General features: G+C 40.4%; 1 protein-coding gene across 1 annotated transcript in view; it reads right to left on the reverse strand.

The window, feature by feature from the left end:
- Positions 1 to 8,131: 8,131 nt before the first annotated feature.
- LOC148875846 (transcription factor-like protein) overlaps positions 8,132 to 21,386 on the reverse strand; it is a 58,384-nt gene continuing 45,129 nt past the window's right edge. Inside the window, exons 13-15 of the mRNA XM_088965492.1 lie at positions 9,148 to 9,228; positions 8,857 to 8,931; positions 8,132 to 8,760 (exon numbers count right to left, since the gene is read on the reverse strand). Of these exons, the coding sequence (XP_088821618.1) occupies positions 8,623 to 8,760; positions 8,857 to 8,931; positions 9,148 to 9,228 (294 nt within the window). The 3' untranslated portion in view covers positions 8,132 to 8,622. The remainder of the gene's footprint in view (positions 8,761 to 8,856; positions 8,932 to 9,147; positions 9,229 to 21,386) is intronic.

The following is a 21,386-nucleotide window of genomic DNA, read 5'->3' on the forward strand; positions in this document are numbered from 1 at the left end:
TTCCAGAGGATTCTTGCGAAGAATCCAGTGTGTAGGACGCACCCTGTTGGTTCTGTTCCATCCACAATTGTGTCATCTTCAGCAGGAGCGGATCTTGGTTTCTTCTTTGGGCATGAACACCAACTTTGGGAGATATTGTTTCTCCGGATCAGGTATAATTCTTCATGTTTCTTTTTGGTTCAGATCTGGTTTAATTATGGTTCAAGTAGAATCCTTGAATATTATATTCTAAATTTAGGGAATATGATTCCCAGTTGGAAGAAGGTAGGAAAATTTTTGAAATTCGCCCACCCATTCTGCACCCTTCATGGCGTCCATTAGATGGATCCTACCATTCTTTCACCTTTTGGATAACCTACAAATAAGCAATGGCTAGTCTTGGATTCCAATTTGTCAGCACTAGTTTTTTTAACGTATGCCAGACAATCCCAAATATTCAAGTGTCTCACACTTGGTTTCTTACCGGTCCATAGCTCATATGGAGTCTTACAAACGGATTTGGTTGGAACCCGGTTCAGCATGTAAATCGCAGTCTCTAATGTGAAACCCCAATAAGATATGGGTAACTCTGAGTGGATGAGAAGTGAACAAATCATATCTAATAGAGTCTGATTTCTTCTCTCTAACACATCGTTCAATTGCGATGTAGCGAAAGGAGACAAATGTGATTCAATCACATTTTCCTTAAAGTAGTCCCTAAATTCGTCAGAGAGATACTCGCTGCCTCGATCTGATCGAAGGGTCTTAATTTCTCTTTCTAACTATTTATCAACTTCTTGTTTGAACTCTTTGAAAATTTTAAAGGATTCAGACTTATGTCTCATTAGATACACATAACCATACCGAGAATAATCATCAGTAAAGGTTATGAAATAAACGTGTTGGTTATGTGCCCTACCATTTAGGGGAGCACATACATTAGTATGTATCAAGTCAAGTGTGCCTGTAGAACTTTTAAGCTTACCGTTAAATGACCATTTTGTCATCTTGCCTTCAAGGCAAGGTTCACAGGTTGGAAGATCTTCTAGAGTTAGAAAATCCAAAGGACTATCATTTACTAACCTTGTGATATGATCTATGTTAATGTGGCCAAGTCAGTAATGCCACAAGCACGTGGGATTAACTGTATCACGAGTCCTCTTCTTAGGGATTATGTTTGGCATTGTTTCGATAATGTTGGTTTCTAGAAAAGGATGGAGAACATAGAGACCATTATCAAGCTTTCTGTATACGAGGAATTTGTTATTCCATTTAATAGTAATCACATTACTAAATAAGATAGAATAACCATCCAAACACAATTTTGAGACAAAAATCAAGTTTCTTAAATTAGGTACGAAAAGACAATCTTTAAGTACAATTTTCCTTGCTTGAAAACTAATCCTCCAATTCCTATGGTTGTAGCTGCAACTATTGCGGAAGTCCCCAAGTAGAGTGCTACTTCTTCGTCACTCAGTCTTTTGCTTATCTTGAACCTCTGTAGTGAGTTACACGCATGAGTTGAAGCCTCAGAGTTAATACACCAGGAAACAGAAGTACCAACAAATTGGTCTCTATGATAAAAGATTCGAAATTACCTTTCTTCTTAGTCTCCAAATATTTAGGGCAATTCCTCTTCTAGTGGCCAATCTATTTGCAAAAGTGACATGCATCTGATGTCTTGTCCTTCTTCTGCTTTTTCGATTTGCTAGTCTTCTTCTAAGGCTTTTTCTTTAACATTCTCTTCTTCTTATCTGAATTGCCACATTCAACAAGCATGACTATCGGTTTATCCTTCTTAATCAATTTTTTAGCCCTCTACAACATATTGTTGAGTTCCTGAAGGCTAACATTTAGCTTATTCTTGTTGTAGTTCATGATAAACTGGTTGAAGGGGGGAGGCAAGAAATTTAGGATGGCATCAACATTGGTGGCATGAGCTAGCCTTGACCCGAGTGTTTCTAGTTCTTTGATGTAACTCATCATCTTAAGACAATGGTCATGAACCATCTGGCTCTCGGTCATTTTAGCAGTCATGAACAGCTTCAAGACCTTCTGACGAGTAGAACAATTCTGCTTTTCATATAAGGTCATCAGACTATGTGAGATATCCTTAGACACTTCGATCTAATCGAATTATCTCTGTATCGGACTATCGAGGGAGGCTATGATGTAGCACCGAGCAAGAGAATTCTTATCTTCTCATTCTTGATACTCTTTCCTACATGCCTCAAAAGCCCTATCACTTGGATGATCCGAAGCATGGTTCTTAGCAACCTTGTCCACTTTCTCGAACGCTAACGCCAATATAAGGTTACGAAACCAATCAACATAATTTGAGCCCTTAAGTTTGTTATCGTCCAACAACTTGGCAAATTATCCGTTTGCCATTTCTGATAAAAGGCAAGTCTAATTATTAATCCACACCTAAATTGTTTCATGTTTACATAGATATGGCTTTTAATTTATGTTTCATTTCCATTCGTTCATCTCTGAGATTTCCCTCCTATCTCAGTTATGGAAAGTGCAAAATATGTCTCTAGAAATGTGAAAAACCACATGGAGCCAATTGTTTCAGCTGCATAACCCCACCACCTTTTGTGAATGATCATATCCACTCATCTAATGAGCTTTCCCTTTGGCCTCTATTAGACAAGGTCCATTGCCATTTTAGGTTAAACCTTTTTGTCTAGTAAGTGCTTACCCATCATATTCGTGAATGCCAAAGTACCATGAGATAGTCTTCCATTTTAGGATAGGTACCTCCCACATCAGTTTATGACGCTTCTATCATCTTATGAAACAATCCAACAGATCCAACAGCAAATGAATAACCCAATTTTATGGTGCATCTCCTCATTACTGAAGAACCCATCTTCATGCTAATGATGGAAGGCCTTTAGAGAGTTCATCACATGAATCTCCCTATCACATGCACTTATATTTTCAGGAGGGAACGAATAATTATGCCCTAGTTTTATTTAGGTCAAACCATGTAGATGGGCCATAAACGGCTAGGGTTCCACACGGTTCCTCTTGGGGAGGAAGCTGATGTGGGTCTATCATGCAAGGGGATCATCCAATGATCTTATGAACACCATGGCAATGATGTGCATTCAACCATGGCGTACGTAAGAGTCACTATCGAATTAACATGGACCAAGTGCTTATGGCATATGTACGTAACACATCACACATCCATACATCATATGCATGAAACAAATTGATCCAATCAATTAAAATATCTGTAAAACCCACAATTAAAACCCATAATATTACCAATTAATATTATCTAGGTTTATGGGCTGAAGCAGTTTAGCCCATATAGCTTTTATGTTGTATTGGGCTTATGTAGCTTTAACAAATTAAAACTGGGTTTTACAGATGCGGGCCAAATTGCATATTGCAATCATCCATCAAACCCTAGAATTTCAGGACTATTAACAACCCTAATCGAACCACAGATTCGGTTCAACCAGTTTGGTCCAACTTGTGTCGAATAGATCTAGGGTTTGATGTTTAATTCAAAATCAAATTCTTAAAACATGATATGAAATTAAAAACTGATACGTGACAATCAAGAATCATTAAACAATAGCAATAGGGTTGTTTGTAAGGCTGCAACCCTACAAAACAAAAGTTAGTTCGTAGTTTGCAGTTTCCAAAACTATAAATCGCATATTGCCAAACCCATATCTACAAAATTTCTCCTTCGTGCTTCCAGCAATTTCTTTCGATTAAAAAAAAAGGAAAAAACCCAATTTCTCTATTAATTACATAAGAATCAAATTCCTATACATTCCGCCTAAAAAATAAATAAAAATTTAATTATTTACAAAAGCAAAATGAATAGAATAAAGTAGCAGATGCACAGATTCACAATGCCTAAAGAAATTCGATCTCCATCGTATGAACAACCCAGATTTCAAGAAATATAAATAGAACAATTCTAAATATATTACAGAAAATAAATAATTTAATTTCATATCAATCGCCCATAGTTGAGAACGAATTCCTAGAAAAAAAACCTAATCTGCATAAATTGGGTATAACCGATTATGCCTATTTGCACAGGTTTAGATCATATCTGATTTTGGTTCAAGAATGTGAACCCGACTATTATACCACTGAAGGGATGAGAGATCAATCATATGGATAGCCGAACCCTATAGAAAGATTGGGCAAAATTTTAAAAATTTATCTCTCTCCCATCTGAGAATCACATTTCCTAACAACATTTTTAAGGATTATTCTTGAAACAAAACCAGACCATATCTGAAACCAAAGGAAAGAAGAGAGAAATACCTGATATGGAATTAAAAGGAATTCCCAAGGTAGGAGGTGTTCACGCCCAAAGAGGATAACAAATCCGCCTCCACTGAAGATGACATAGTGAATGTTGAGGCAGGACCAATAGGAACAGTTCTTCAGCAAGAACCTGGGATTCTTCACCAAGAATCGAGTAGGGTGATGTGAGCACGACTTCTAATTATTTCTTCACCAAGAGACAATATCAAGAACACTTTTTGATTGCTCCAGCAGGTGGAGATCAAACTGTGATGGCACCAAGAACTGAGGGGGAGAAGAGACTGTAGAAAGGAGTGTGTTCTCTTCATGGAATTCACACCCTATTTATAATCCATTCAGGATTAGCTTCCTAATCTGATTAAGAATGAGATTTCCTAATCTAAATCTTGTATTTAGATCTGGATTCTCAAGTTGATTAGACCTATCTTATCCAACTGCTAATCTTAGTCATATTATAAATCCAAAATTTTTTCAATTTAATTAAACCAATTAAGCCTAGTTCGAAATGGGCTTTAGGCCCATTAAGTCGTGTTGCTTATTTAACCCATTATGTGTTGGCTAGTTTAGTTCTCTTTATATGGTGTGAGACCCTATCATTGATTTACACATTAGCCACATGGGTTTAACCTAGCATTTGTTACAAGGCATGGCCGAATTCATTGTAAGTCACAACAAACCCCCAAGTCCATCAACATAGACTCTTAATGGGCTCAACATTTACACTAAATGGTCATTGGGTCAAGCCATCTTGTGAAAACCTAAGGACTATGGGCAGATGCAAAATTAGCCCATCAAGTATTACCCTCAATGGCTTTACACTTAACCTCTCAGCCCATAATGATCAAACACTACTCGACAAGTGAGGACCTCACCCTCGACTACAAGGTACAATGCCGCACTCTCTACTCACATGGATCCTAGAAATTAAAACCTTTTGTAAACATTTTGAAACCATAGCATATATATATATATATATATATCAACATTTGAAATCAGTTGCCGGTGGTTTAGGTTTCTATCAGAGAAAGTGCATTCTCCGATCATTCACTTTGTCCGACAAAGGGGTTGATCCTATTACTATGGTCACCCACTCAGGTGAATTCTCAAACTGCCCCAACATACCCAGGTTTTGACCTGGTAAAGGATATCATTGATTGGCATATCAAAGACAACCCAATACAATACTTAGTTTTGTATCATAATCGAGTCTAGGAGTCAGGAGTAACATTCCAGTTTTGCTCATCTATCTCCAAGGTCTAGGGTAATACTAAAATTTTGGATTAGTTCAATGTTTCAAGAAAACTCACACTGCATGTAACTCATGTCTCACCCTAACAGCTGAGACAAGCCACCCCAACCAACTTGGCGGTACATCAGTGTCAGCCTTGGCAGGATAAATCTCCCATGATCTATCCAACAACTATGGAGATTCTAAATTAGCACGAGTCTCATAAGTGTCCAGTTTAAAGGTATTACACAAAAATATACCATAATAACACGAATCAATTATGCACTTTATTCATTTAAAATAAATGACAATAAGTGCATTAATCTGATTGGAGATAAGAGCATACATTGTCTAACATCCTCTACCTTCAATCCCCATCAAGAAGTCACATACCCTTAAACATGATCCAAAACCTAAACATCCGAATGTTGTAGCTGAAAAATTGGGTTGACCCAGGACTCATGGATCTCCCCAAATTTAGATATCCCGAGTCAACCCAACTTTCAGCTACTCAGCTATAATGTCCGAATGTTCAATTTCCTGATCATGTTGAAATGGCAGAATTCGGATCTCCTACCAACATCCACATGACACCACATTAGGAACATCTTCCGTATACAGCTGTAGTGTCCTATGGATAGGTATGGGTAGGATCCGATAGTCGGGTCTCATGAGGTCAGATCCGATAGTTACAATTAAATAATGGGTAATCAACCAGGGGGTGGCTCAATGGTTTATTAGCTGGTTCCCTCCATTCCTGCAAAACTCACAACGTATAGTTTGAAGCTAGTACTGCATATTATAAACTGAATTGATTGTAGATGAACTTGAATAGCCTAGAATATCAATGAATCAAATTTGGATTTATCTATCATCCCTTTACAGCTTCACTTCATCTTCTACATGTTTACATCAATACCCATGCATATAATCAAATGCAAAATGTGGTGTGACTATATCAAATTAAATCATTCATAGCGTGCCCATATCAAATTAAATTGTTGAGATGTGGTCTGCCTAAACCATTTTTGTGTCAAAAGTCAAATAATTGTTGAATTATGACGTATTGCATGAAGCATGAAGTAAAACCAATGGACAGAATAAAATAATAGTTATTAATTTTAATAATGACTTTTTATTATCATAATTAATAATTATTATTAGAAAAAAGTTGTAAATAAGGACAAATTTTTTAAATTATCCCTACTGAATTGACAAAATGTACTCTTATTGTTTATATATTGCCTTAAAGTACCCCTAATATTTCTAACAATTGACATGATCTTCTCTGTATGTTCAAATTTTATCGAATGTCTTCCAAGAGACTAACAATTGACATGATCATTAAGCGCTAATGGAAAAAACGAAATGCCTTATTTGCCCTCTAATATTTCTAAAATTTTCAAAATAGAACCCAACTGATAAAATATCTGAAGAACTACAACGAAGCCGTTCTTGATGATCTTTTGGATCTCTGTTCAGTGTCAGGCCCCAGAGCAATTTCACCTCTACGATGCTCACTAGGACACATAAGTGTGGTTGTTGCTTCACCTACGATTATGTGGTTGTTGCTTCACCTCTACGATGCTCACTAGGTCGAAGTTGGAGTCACCCAAGGAACAGAGAGCTGTCTCCTATACATACTTGAGGAAGGAAATCAAAGGGATTGTAACAGGGCCTAAATCGGAGTAGTTGCAGGGAGTGGGGACTAGTGAGTAGGGATGGGAGGACTGTTGATCACTTGTTCGTTGTGCCGGAAACAATAGAGACAGGAAGTGGGGATTTGTGAGGAGCGATGGGAGGACTGTCGATCACCTGTTCGTTGTGCCGGAAACAATAGAGACAGGGAGTGGGGATTTATGAGGAGGAATGGGAGGACTATAGACCACCTGCTCGTCGTGCCAAAAACAATAGAGGCAGGGAGTGATCATCGTGCTGAAAGCGACAGAGACAAGGTTGTGTGAGCAAGCCCATTACCAGTTTGTTTGTTCCCGGATACCCCTTCGACAGCTATGTCTAAACAAACCGTGGTGTCATCCACCCGACCACGCATCTTCTCTTAGTCTTCCCTGTTATCACCATTGGCAACAAATCCTCAACGGTGTTCCTTTTCTCCCCACCGTCCTCTCTCTTTCCCATCCCCTGTTTCTCCCTTACCTGCTAATACTGTTGCAAGGCCGACGATGAAGGAAGATGAGTCCTGGAAGGGACTTAGTACCAGGTCCATCGTCACCATGCAGGCATCGGCCAAAATGTTGGGAAAAGCAGACTGATGCAATTGTTTCAAATTAGTTCCTGGCTAGGTTTGAGAGTTTGCACAAACAGACTCTACTCGGTCAGTTCTCTGTGCAACCACGATGAACCAGACCTTTTGAGAGTTCGCACAAGCAGGAGGTCCTTATGGGGTTTGGGGGTATTATTGTCAGTAAAGAGCAAATGGACGGTAATATTGGGGTTTGGATATGTCAGCAAAGAGATTACTCGGCTTATAGGAGATACAGAGAGATTACCTGGCATACTGGAGAGGGATCAAGAGTAATATTGGGTTTTTAAAAAAATAAAAATACATAGGTTACATAGTGTTACATATGTACGAATTTTAATAGAACATTAACAGATGCTAACAGCAAAGATAGGATTAATCAATTGTCAGATACAATAAGGATACTTTTAAGAGGTAAATAATAAGGGTATAATTTGTCAATTAGCTAATTTAAAAAAATTGTCCATCAATTCTATCTTACCAAACATTAAAAAGCTTTTTTATCCGAATTTGCACAAGACAGTAAGAGGTATAGGATATCATGCTCATTATGGTCAATATGGAAGATTGTTCGTGCTCTCCGACTTTGGAGTTAGAACTCAAAAGATGCTTTTCATTTCTATCCTGGCCCAGCCTGATCTAACCCACATTGTCTCCTCCGAGAAATTTCTGCTGTCAACGTTCGAGAACCTGTGCTGTCCACCCATGCCAATCGAATAAAGTTTTCTGGATTAACTGGAGCATGAGGATTTGCCATCTTTCATCCAATTCATATTTCATCACCCTTTTCTTCTTTATTAGCAGCAATATGACAGCAATAACGGAAGTTCATTACATAATTTGACTATTGCTTTTGATGGCGGAGAAATTCTCGCATCTGCATGTGTATCTCTCCTTTAACCACTATGCGCATCTTTTTGGGATCTTCCCATAACAATCCACCATTTTCTCTTGCAAACTCACAGGCAGCTTCAAAAACTCCCTGAAAGACATTAGGGAACATTCAAATGTTGCAGTGGGGTGGGGTTGGGGGGAGGCAAGAGAGAGATTGTTTCAAAAACGATGCCTAAATCTTTACCTTTGAGGGGAATTCATCATAGAGATGCGAAGGAATCATCTCAACTCTGTTCAAATCAGTTTCCCACAGCCTAATCTGCTCACAAAAAACATTTCAGCTTACCACAATTGATGACAAATAAATGCACTCTCAGTAGAACATGTTTACTTAAGAAGAAATAGAGTGATGTCCAAGAACTTGGCAAATTTGCCAAGACTGAGTGGACCCCTTTACAAGCTCGTCAAGTGGATTGAGCCCAAGGATATAGCCAATTAGCCCAGTTATACTGTCCAATATTGGGGAGAAGGGCACCTGATCTGTAACATTCTCCGGTACAGATGGTATCTTCTCTGCAACTCGAGGATGTGCATTCTGCTGAAGGAAAGAAATTATCTGCAGGTACGCAAATTTCAGGAATTATTTTTTTTAAAGAAAACTCCTGGAGAAAAAGTAACACAAAACGCAGAGTCAAGGATAACTGCAGCCTTTTGAGTTCAGACGAGACAAGGACAGATCTACTAGGTAAAGAAGTTCTACATCAGGTAAAGATGGTTAAGGTAATCTTCCATAGCAGACCATTGCTTCCATCTCTGCAAGAATTATGCTCTTCATTTGACACATTAAAGTAGATTACCCACCCATGGAAAAAACACAACTCAAATTCATATATTCAGTTGATTTTAAACAACACACTACTGGACTTATTTCCTATATTAGTGATAAACACACAAAATGATTATTTTAGTTTAATAATGTCTATTTTATAATTATAATCTCAAAAAAGAATGAACAAAAAAGTATTTTATAGTAGGAAGTAGAAAACTGCTAGGCAATTAGGTGAGGTGAGCCTCAAAGGGCACCTTGTTGCCTAGGCGTCGCCTTGACAGCTATGATACTCATATAGACTTCTTCAGATAAGTCATCATGCAAAAATGCATTGTTTACATCTAGTTGATGTAATTCCCATCCCTTACTGGCTGCAAGAGTTAGAAGGCAGTGAAGAGTAGCTAATTTTGCCACGGGCGCATATGTGTTATGGTAATCAAAGCCTTCAACATGGAAGTGGGCAGGTGGCCAGCGTGCTCATTAAGGTTGAAGCATGGACAAAATTGGTTTTGTGGTATGAATGATGGGATTTTCATCCATAATAGGTTCGCCAATAGTGGGCTCGCTTGGTCCTTCAATAAAGCCAATGGGACGGCGATTTGGTTTGAAGATTGCTGACTAGGCAACATGGTATTAGTGAAAGGAAAGGTGTCCTCATAAAAGGATACATCCCTGGAGGTTAAAATATGGCCAGTGTTGATGTTGTAGACCCTATATCCCTTTTGGCCATGTGGGTGCCCAATAAACACACACAATTGGTGGCCCGAGGCCCAAATTTATCCTTGAGCAAAGGATGTTCTTGGGCATAGCGTAAACACCCAAAGGTCCTAACATGAGCACAAGTCGGTGGCTTTCCAAACAGGAGTTCATATGGGGTTTTGCCTTGTAGAGGAGCAGCTGGAAGATAGTTAATAATGTATGCCGCTCTAAGAACACACTCTCCCTAGAAAGATATGGGTAATGAAGCCTGAAATCTTAATGCTTTAGCCACCTCTAAAAGGTGCCGATGTTTCCTCTCAACGATTCCATTCTGTTGAGGGGAATCCACACAAGTGTGTCGGTGTACGATGTCGTCTGTAAAGAATTGTTGCATGGGACCAGAAAAGAACTCTTTCCCGTTGTCAGATCTGATAGACATGACAACCTGATTAAACTGAGTCCGCACCATATTACAAAAGGCCACAAGAAGATTGTGTCTCAGATTTATGTCTCATGAGGTAAAGCCAAGTACATCTACTATAGTCATCCACATAGTAAAAAATAATCGTGCTCCAGAGTGGGACGGAGTATGATAGGCTCCCCAAATATCACAATGAATGAGAGCAAAAGGCATCTGTGCTCGTAATGAACTTATTGGAAAAGGAACACATGTACGCTTGGCGCGTTCACAAATATCACAAGCATTCTTATTTGAAGGGGAAAGTCTACCACCAAAGAGGAGGGACATCTGACATGGTGACGTGTGCCCGAGTCTGTTGTGCCAAGTGGAAAAACTGCCTTCAGCACTGATGGAGAGAGCTGCTGAAACCGGAGTGGCTTGTAGAAAATACAGTCCATCACACAGCGTTCCCTTGCCAATCAGCATGTTCGAGACTTGGTCCTGTAATGTGCAACAGGTAGAAGAAAACGTAGCAACGCAATTGAACTAATGGGTGAGCTTACTTATGGAAAGCAAATTATGTGTGAAAGATGGCACATAAAGGACGTCTCGAACTATTAAATTGGGAGCTAGAACAATTGTTCCTTTGTGTGTAGAAGTGATAACAAAACCATTGGGCAAATGTACAGGAATAGGAACTTTCAAAATTTCATGGTGGAGTAGGCAAGATAGGTTGGAGGTCATATGATCCGACGCTCCGGTGTCAAGAATCCAAGAGCATTGTTCACCAAGTGGAGAAAGGCGATAAATAGAAACATTGATTGTGTTAGACAGTGTATGCCCTTAGCTCCAATCAAATTGATGTACATTATGACATTTATTGTAAATGAATAAAGTACATATTTGATTCGTGTTATAGTGGTGTCTTTCTGTGTAATACCCTTAAACTGGACACTTATGAGACTCGTGTTAGTTTAGAATGTTCACAGCCATTGGATGAGTCTGGGGAGATTTATCCTACTAAGGCTGACACTAATGTGCCACCAAGTGTTGGGATGGCTTGTCTCAGCTGCCAGGGTGAGACCCGAGGTACATGCAGTGTAGGTTTACTTGAAATCCTGAACCATACCAGATTTCCAGTATTGCCCTGGACCTTGGTGATTAGTGGGCAAAACTGGAAAGTTACACCTGATCCCTACACTCGATTGTGATATTGTACTAGGTGTCGGATTGGGTTGTCTTTGATATGCCAATTAGTGAGATCCTTAGCGGGGGTCAAAACCTGGGTATGTTGGGACAGTCTAAGAATTCATCTGAGTGGGTGATCATAGTGACAAGATCAGCCCCTTTGTCGGACAAAGGTAATGATCGGGGATGCACTCTCTCTGATGGAAACCAAGATTGTCGGCATCCGGTTTCAATCGTTGAAATTTGTTTTGCAAAATATATTTATATACGAATATACATATATATATTATGGTTTCAAAATGTTTGCAAAATGTTTTAATTCCCGAGATCCATGTGAGTAAGAGTGCAGCGCTATTCCTTGCAGCCGAGGGAGAGGTCCTCTCTTGTCGGGCAATGTTTGATCATTATGGGCTGAGAGGTTAAGTGTAAGACCATTGAGGGTAATACCTGATGGGCTAATCTTGCATCTGCCCACAGTCCCTGGGTTTTTATAAGGTGGCTTGGCCCAGGGACCACTTAGTGTAAGTGTTGGGCCCATTAGAAGTCCATGTGATGGGCTTCAGGGGGTTCACTATCTTTTCAGTGAATCCGGCCAGGCCTTGTAACAAAGGTTGGGCTGAACCCATGTGGCTGATGTGTAGATCAATGTTTGGGTCCCACGCCATACAAAGAAGCCCAACTGGGCAGTAGGTTGGAAGCAGTTTGAGCACTTAGACTAATTGGGCCTAAAGCCCATTTCGAACTAGCCTAGTTTGACTAGTTAAATAAGGGGGCGGATCTGGGATTAAATCAGCAGATCAGATAGGGTCTTACCCTATCCACTCAGAGAGTCCAGATCTGAATTCAAATCTGGAAACCTCCTAATGAGATTAGGAGAGAGTTGATCTAATATGCAAATAAGATAAGGGCTTATCCTTATCTCTTAAAGAGAACTCCTTATCCAAATACAAATTTGGATTAGGAAACTCCTAATGAGATTAGGAGCTCTCTTTAAGGCTATAAAAGGATGAGGGGGCGAACCATTCAGTTCATCCTCAGCATCCCGAGCATCTCAGAGATCAGATCTCAGAGCACCAAGAGAAAAGACAGCAACAGTGTGACTACGCCATCTTCTCCCTGTGTTTCCTCCAATTGCCGCCATACTGCTAGTTCGATCTCCTTCCTTTGTAGGAGCGATCAAGAGGTGTCTTGATATCAGTCTTTGGAGAAAGGATGATCAGAAGTTGTGCTCACTGACTCCATCGAATTCTTGTTGAAGGATTCGGTTCGTTGGACGGACCTTGTTGATTCTGCTCCACCATTCATTGTGTCATCTTCAGTGGGAGTAGTCTTTGGAGTCTTTCTTTGGGCGTGAACACCTTCGTTGGGAGATATTGCATCTTCGTATCCGGTATATCCCTCTCCTACTATTTTTGTTCAGATCTGGTTCGGTTCTTGGTTCAAGATTGATCCTTGAAAAATGCAGTTTTTCTAAAACAGGGAATGCGATTCCCACTTGGGAGAGAGAAATTTTTGAAATTTCGCCCTACCTTCCTACAGGGTTCGGCTATCCATATGATGGATCTCTCATCCCTTCATATTGCATTGAAGTGTTGGCTATTAGAATTCAAGAGCGGTATAAAATAATTGTAAACCAAGAAGAAAGAGGCATCACAACCTAAGCATTTCAGACCTAATAATTTGGTGAATAGCTTGTATAAAATAATTGTGAAAGTGCTGTCCCTCGAGATAAAGAAGGTCTGCCCCTCTATTATTGCACCCAACCAAGGAGGTTTTGTGGAGGGAAGACAGATCACTGATCAAATCCTCATTGCAAATGAGAGTCTGGAGAGCTTCAGGAAATCTAAGAAGGGAGTGGTATGCAAATTGGACTTGGAGAAGGCTTATGACTTAGTGGATTGATCTTTTTTAGTGGAGGTGTTGAGAAGCTGTGGCTTTGGAGATAAGTGGTGTAAATGGATTTTGGGCTGTATTAGGACTTGTCACTATTCTATATTGGTGAATGGAATAGTGGTTGACTTTATTCCTGCTTTGAAAGGTATAAGACAAGGAGACCCACTCTCCCCCTTTCTTTTTACCCTGATGGCTGATGTACTTGGGAGATTGATCCATAGAGCATACTCGAGGAATCTGATAAAAGGGTGGAGAGTTGGTAGGGAGGAGGTACCACTGACACATCTCCAGTTTGCAAATGACACAATCTTGTTTTCTGAGAGTGGGAATATAAGCTGGATCCGGAATTTAAAATTAGCAATACAACTTTTTGAGCAGATGTCTAACCTCAAGGTGAACTTTGATAAGAGTTGTGTGGTGGGGGTGAATGTGGAGGAGAGGGAGTTAAGGAATTATGAAGGTGTGTTAGATTGTGCAATCTAAGAATGGCCTTTGATGTACTTGGGCCTCCCTTTAGGAGATAACCCTAAGAATGAAAGGACTCCGGTAGTGGAGAGATTTGAGAAGAGGCTTGTATCCTGGAAGAGAAATTATCTTTCCTTAGGAGGGAGAGTCACTCTAATTAGGTCCACCCTAGCTAACTTACCTAAGTATTATTTGTCAGTGTATCCCCACCTAGGTTTCCAACTTATTGGAAAAATTAATGAGGAATTTTCTGTAGGAGTCGGGAGAGGAGAAGAGAGATCATAGGGTGAGATGGGAGGTGGTATATAGATGTAAAAAACTAGGTCTTGGGATTGGAAACATCAAGAAAATGAATATGGCGTTGTTGGGAAAATGGTTGTAGAGGTTCATAGTGGAAAAGGAAAAATTGTAGACAAAGATCATGGCTAGCATACATGGGCTGGAAGACAACGGTTGGGATTCTGGAATTGTGGCAAGGGCTACAACTACTTCTCCGTGGAAATCCATCCATGATTTGCTTCCAGTTTTCTCCCCTTGGATCAGGTACGATGTCAACTCTGGCAATCGAATAAAATTTTGGGAACATCTTGGGGTTGGGGTTTCACCTCTAAAGCACCAGTTTCCTTCCTTGTATGCTTTGTCAGCTTTGAAAAATGAACCTATCTCTTCTTTTTTAGTTCCTTCAAGTAGAAATCTGCTGAATTAAAAAATATGAAAGAAAGTAGTTTCTTGAAGCGAGAAGGAAGAGGGAAGGAGAAGAAGAGAAGAAGAGAAGTTAAAAGAAAAGAGAGCAATTAATCTGGCCGCCCCCTTCACTTTTTATTTATACTAATATAATAGAACAATACAAAGACAACTACGCCCTTATAGGGCGGCAAAACATAAAACAACATATATAACACTCAAAAAACATAATAAAATTTGGACTCACATAACTAGTGTGGTCCCCACCTCCTACCTAACAACTAAAAAAATATACTTAGAAAAACATCATAAAACTAATTAATCTTCAACACTCCCCCTCAAGTTGGGAGTAAATGTACACATTCCCAACTTGCGTAGATCATGTTCAAGCTTCATAGATCATGTTCAAGCTTGTTCCTTGCCACCCCTTTAGTGAGAACATCAACCAGCTGCAACTTTGAAGAGACATAGCAAACAAACTTCTCCGGTCGTTACCCTTTCTCTTATAAAGTGACTATCAACTTCAATGTGTTTTGTCCTATCATGCTGAATTGGATCGTGGGCAATATTGATTGCAGCCTGATTGTCACAGTATAACATCATAGGTTCCTCTGCTTTCACCCCAATCTCACTCAAAAGATATCTAACCCAAAGAAGTTCTGAGACACCATGAGCCATGGATCTATACTCAGCCTCTGCACTTGACCTTTCCACAACTGCTTGCTTCTTACTCTTTCAGGAGATCAAGTTTTCACCTACAAAGGTACACACTCCTAATGTAGACCTCCTGTCATCTAAGCATCCTGCCTAGTCTACATCTGTATAGGATTCTAGTTTCAGGTTCTCATGATTTGAGAAAAGAATGCCTCTGCCAGGGTGCTTTTTCAGATATGCAAGTATTCTCTCAATAGCTTCCCAGTGTTGAACCCGAGGTGCATGCATGTACTGACTCACAACACTAACAGCATAAGAAATATCTGGTCGTGTCATACACAAATACAACAATCGGCCCACCATTCTTTGGTATTTCCCCACATCCTTTACCAATTCACCATCCACACCATTAATTCTGTGATTTGGATCAATAGAAGTGTCTGCTAGTTTGGTCCCCAGCTTCCCAGTTTCTCGCAGTAGGTCAAGTACATACTTTCTCTGTGCAATGAAGATCCCATGCTTGGATCTTGCAACTTCAATCCCTAAGAAGTATTTGAGCTCACCAAGATCTTTGATCTCAAATTCTTACTGCAATGATTTTTTGAGATCATCAATCTCCTCCAGATCATTTCCCGTCACCACTATATCATCCACATACACAATCAGAATTGACACCGAAGCATCTCTCCTCTTCACAAAGAGGGTGTGATTAGACTGTGTCTGTGTGTATCCAAAACAAATGAGTGCCCCTCTGAACCTATCAAACCAAGCCCTAGGTGATTGTTTTAATCCATATAGAGATTTTCTGAGTCTACACACCTTTCCTTTATCAACATTTTCATAAAAGCCTGCTGGAATGTCCATATATACATCCTCCTGTAGGTCACATTGAAGAAAGCATTTTTGACATCAAGCTAGAACAAGGGTCATGTATAGGTGGCAGATAGAGATAAAAGGATACAAACTGAACTCATCTTAGCTACTAGTGCAAAGGTTTCCAGATAATCAACACCATAGGTCTGAGATACCCTTTTGCTACCAACCTTGCCTTGCACCTCTCTATCTTGCCATCGACATTATACTTCACTGTGAATACCCATCGACATCCGACTGTCTCCTTGTCTGGGGGGAGATCAACTATTTCCCAAATTTGGTTTTTGACCAAAGCATCCATCTCATCTTGCATGGTTGTTTTCCACTCAGGTTTGGAGAGAGCCTCAGTAACATTCCTGGGTATAGACACAGAATCCAGGAAAGAAAGAAAAGCACGGTCGGAGGGTGATAAAGCACTGTAGGAAAGATGGTGTGAAATGCAGTGGGTTGTACACTCTTCCCCTTACGAAGTGCAATGGGAAGATCAAGGTTAGTGGGATCAGCTGCAACAATGGTGTTAGGGACAGAAACATTATCATCAGCAAACATAACAAGCTCAGGCTCAAGAGGAATACTTGGAATTGTATCTGTCGAATCTGGAGTTTTAGAAGGACTGACAGAGTGGTGTGGGTCGAGGATGTGTGGAGTCAACCATCATCTGTCGGCACTGATATTGCTGTGAGGCTGCCCGTAGTGGCTCAGGTAATGAAACTGGAGGTGCAGGTACTGGCTGAACCGATGTTGGCTGAACTGATGGCGCAGGTGGTGGCTGAACTGATCGAAGCACCACAGAAACAGGAAGAGGAACAGATTGTGAGTTCTCCTCCCCAAAACTCTCCCCCTGAAGAGAACCACTCGAGAAGAAGAATGTGGATTCAAAAAAGGTAACATCCATAGTGACAAATCTGCTCCTCGACACTAGGTCATAACAGCAATACCCCTTTTGGTTCAGAGCATACCCAAGAAAAACACATTTCTTGGCCTTAGAATCCAATTTCTTGCAATGAGGGCCAAGAATGTGAACAAAAGAAACACAACCAAAAACCCTCAGAGGTATATAAAATATCTCCCCATCTGGAAAAAGAAGGCTAAATGGCACCTTAAACCCCAAAGTCCGTGAAGGAACACGGCTAATCACATGTACGGCTGTAAGAACTGCATCTCCCCAGAACTGCACAGGAGCTGAAGCACACACCATAAGACTCCTTGCCACCTCCACAATGTGTCTGTTTTTCCTCTCAGTAACTCCATTATGTTGCGGTGTATATGCACAACTGCTCTGATGAACTACACCATGTTCTAAGAGATACATGGTTAGGTCCTTCTCAAAGTACTCTATGGAATTATCTGATCTAAAAGCCTTAGTTCTCACTCCAAATTGTGTGAGAATCATCTAGTGGAATTGTCGTACTAAGTTAGGAACCTCATCACGTGATCTCATCAAATATATCCAAGAATATCGTGTATAATCATCCACAAACAAGAGAAAGTAACGGAATCCTCCCATGGAAGGGATTTGATATGGCCCCCATACATCAGTGTGAACAATATTAAAAGCAGTACTTTTATTACTTGGTTTAAAAGACTATCTGCAATGCTTTCCTAACTGACAACTCTCACACTCCAAAGTAAATAATTGGACAGACTCAAACAACTTTGGGAAAAGACATTTCAAAGAACTAAAAGAAAGATGTCCCAAGCGATTGTGCCAAAGCATAATTTGGTTTACTGACTCTGACCCACTACCACTGTTGTTGCTAACATAATGGACCTGATGTCTCGGAATCTCATCCAGAAGGTAGACACCATTCACCTCACGATCACTCCCAATCATCTTCTTTGACTCTAGATCCTGCAAAACACAATTAGCAAGAAGAAAAATCACAGAACAATTCAAATTTTTTGTCAAAGAACTAACAGACAGTAAGTTGGTATGAAGTCTAGGGACATGTAAAACAGAGGACAGAATTATATCATTGGTCACTCTAACTGTCCCCTTCCCAGCAATGGGCATATGTGAACCATCTGCTGTAGAGACTCTGTCTCTACCAGAGCACAACTGATAAGAACTGAAAATGGTAGGGGCATTAGTCATATGCTCATATGCTCCTGAGTCTATAATCCAGGGAGGTCCCTCGTTACCTGAAGTGGTTACAAGATTCGCAGTTGCATATGAACTACTTGTATGTGCAAAGGAAGTGGTGTAGTTGGCTCCTGCATTCTGCTTTCCATCTGGAGGCTAGAGCTGGGTGAATCTTTCTTACTCATAAGCTGTCCAAACCCTTCTAATTTTGTTCTCACTGCTGCTACTGCAATGGATTCCCAATCAGTTTGGGAGAGAGGGGCTGAAGAGTCTCCTGTAGTGGCTACATTTGCATTTACCTTCTTGTTTCTTATCCGAGCAAGTATAAGATTTGGATGAAGCTTCCAACAAGTGTCCCTGGTATGCTTAGGCTTCTTGTAATAATCACACACCAAGTCCTTATCTTCCCTTCTAGTCTCACTACTCCCCCTGTCTCCATTCGGCTTAGGTTTTGTTGTACCAACCATTGCCGATTGGTCCATCCCAGGTTGTCTCAGCATTACATTCCTCCTACTCTCCTCTCCAGAGACAAAAGCATAGGCCTGAGAGAATGTGACACCCTCCCTAGAAAGAATATGCTGCATAGCAATGTCAAATTCAAGGTTCAGCCCTGCCAAGAACTCAAAAACCCTATTCCTCTCTACCAGTTTGTGATAAGTTGTTGCATCATTTACACTTACCCATACCACAGTTTCTAAGTGATCTATTTCCTACCATAGGGTTTTCAGCACGAAGAAATACACAGCAAGAGGTTTTTCTCCCTGTTTCATACTTATACCTGATTTCTTAACTGATAGGCTCTAGCTTCATTTTGCTTATGATAGTAGGTTTTAGTCACTCCATTCCAAATCTCCTTAGTAGTATTAGCCCATAGGAAATTTTTTGCAATATGAGGTAACATAGAATTACACATCCAGGACATTACCATGTAATTCTCTTGCACCCATTGGGAAGAGTCTGTATTAGGTTTCTTCTCCACCCCAGTGATATACCCTAATTTTCCACGAGAACCAATAGCCATCTTAGCTGATTGTGCCCACTCCAAATAATTTGTTCCATCAAGTTTTACTGTAGCAATGATCCCAGACCCAAAAATATCACTACTACCTCCAACACCCAGTCCCATAGTACCGGTAGATTTCATCTCGGTATTCCAACTCTCCATTTTACTTCAAACAATTCAACAATAAGAAAAAATAGACTGGAGACCATCAAAAAATAATTTAATACCACACACACAAAAACCAATGTTAAGGGCCCGCAAATAGGATCTCGTCAAGTCGATTAACGGGGAAAGCTTCTTGTTTTCCCTTGTTTCTCCCTTTTCTCGAGGAACCTATCTTTAGCGCCTTTATGGTGATTTGTTAAAGAGATCACCAACTCTCCTCTGCTCTTTCTTGACTAAAATTATCGATAGTTTTATTGAATAACATCTGCTCCTTTAAATAGGAATTACAAGAGTCCTTCTTAAGGAAACTTTCTAAAAACATTAAGAAACTTTCCAAAAAGAGACTTTCTAAAAAAAATAAGGAAACTTTATGAAAAAAAAACATTAAGAAACTTTCTAAAAGACATAGGAAATAATAATGCTACTGCCTAATTAATAGGAACACTGAATTTAGCTAAGAGATAAGATAGGAACACTGAATCTAGCTAAGAGATAAGATAGAATAGGAACACTGAATCTAACGCCCCTTACTGCTGCTGTCTACGGCTGTATTCCTTTCCAACAAAAGCATCCACAATATTACTCCCCTCTTGGACTAAGAGCTTGTCCTCAAGCTCGAATTCAAGATGGGTGTCTTGAAACAAAGTCAAAGGAATCCAGGTAGCTTCAGCCAATGGTAAGCTGGCCCATTCCACCAGAACCTCAACAACACCTCGATTAATAATGGAACGAACAATAGATTGAGGTTGGGGAATGATTTTGCCCTCCTAGATCGAGTTCCAATGAAGAGGGTTCATCCTCATCTTCCTCTTGTTCCACCAGGAGGCAGAAAAGTCTCTTGCACTTGTGCCCTGCTGAGTAAAGTTCATCACAATTAAAACAGCGTCCCCTCACCCTGCGTTACAAGCGCTTAATAGGGGGTGCAACAACGCTGCTTCCCACACTGGATGCCAATCTGGAATTGTTGCTCGTCTGTGGTTTCTGTTCTTGGCTGGCTGCTGAAGATGGAACCATTCCGAGTGGTTTCGGAGCTGCCCATGTTGTTTGAGGCCGCTCTATACTGATACTTCCGCGGTTGAGTTGCAATTTGCGTTCAAAAGCGTGAGCCAAATTCATAGCAGTAACCCCGCGGTGAACATGTCAACTTGTTGGTCTAGTCGTATTGAAGATGCTCTTACAAGGAGGGTCTAAAACTGATGCTGATACTCAGCCACAGTTCCAGTCTGTTTGAGGTTGATTAGTTCGCCTAATGGATTGCTTGTTAATGGGGGCCCAAATCTGAGAAGGCAGTAGGATTTGAATTGGGTCCAACTAAGCCCAGGTTCCTCCTGCTCCAATTTGTAAAACCAGAGTTGCACCTCCTCTGTCACGTGGAATGCGGCTAAGCCTACCTTGTCCATGTCCTCTGTCTGTTGGTTGCGAAAGAACTGCTCACATCTGTACAACCATCCCAAAGGATCTTCATATCCATTATAGGAAGGGAATTCCAGCCTGTTGTATTTGGGAACGATTGCGGTTCCCTAGGCAACGACCTACTGCTCGCCGGACAATTCTACCATGTTTGGTCGACGGCCGTCTCTGGTTGCAACCCCTTCTGAACTCTTTTCCTTGCTAGAAAAATATAACTCCATCAAGCGCCTCAATTCTCAGACGTCGTCCTTGATCTCGGGCACCTCCTTGCTGTTTTCCACGAGTTTGTGCTCCAGATCATGAATCCTAGTCTTCAATTGCTCAAAGTCACCCATGACGCCCTGCTCTGATACCAAATTGTTAAGGGCCCAAGAATAGGATCTCGTCACAGGTCGGTTAACGGGGAAAACTTCTTGTTTTCCCTTGTT

Source organism: Nelumbo lutea, chromosome 1, assembly GCF_056320005.1.
Source record: "Nelumbo lutea isolate HS-2025 chromosome 1, American lotus-T2T, whole genome shotgun sequence".
Taxonomy (NCBI): Eukaryota; Viridiplantae; Streptophyta; class Magnoliopsida; order Proteales; family Nelumbonaceae; genus Nelumbo; species Nelumbo lutea.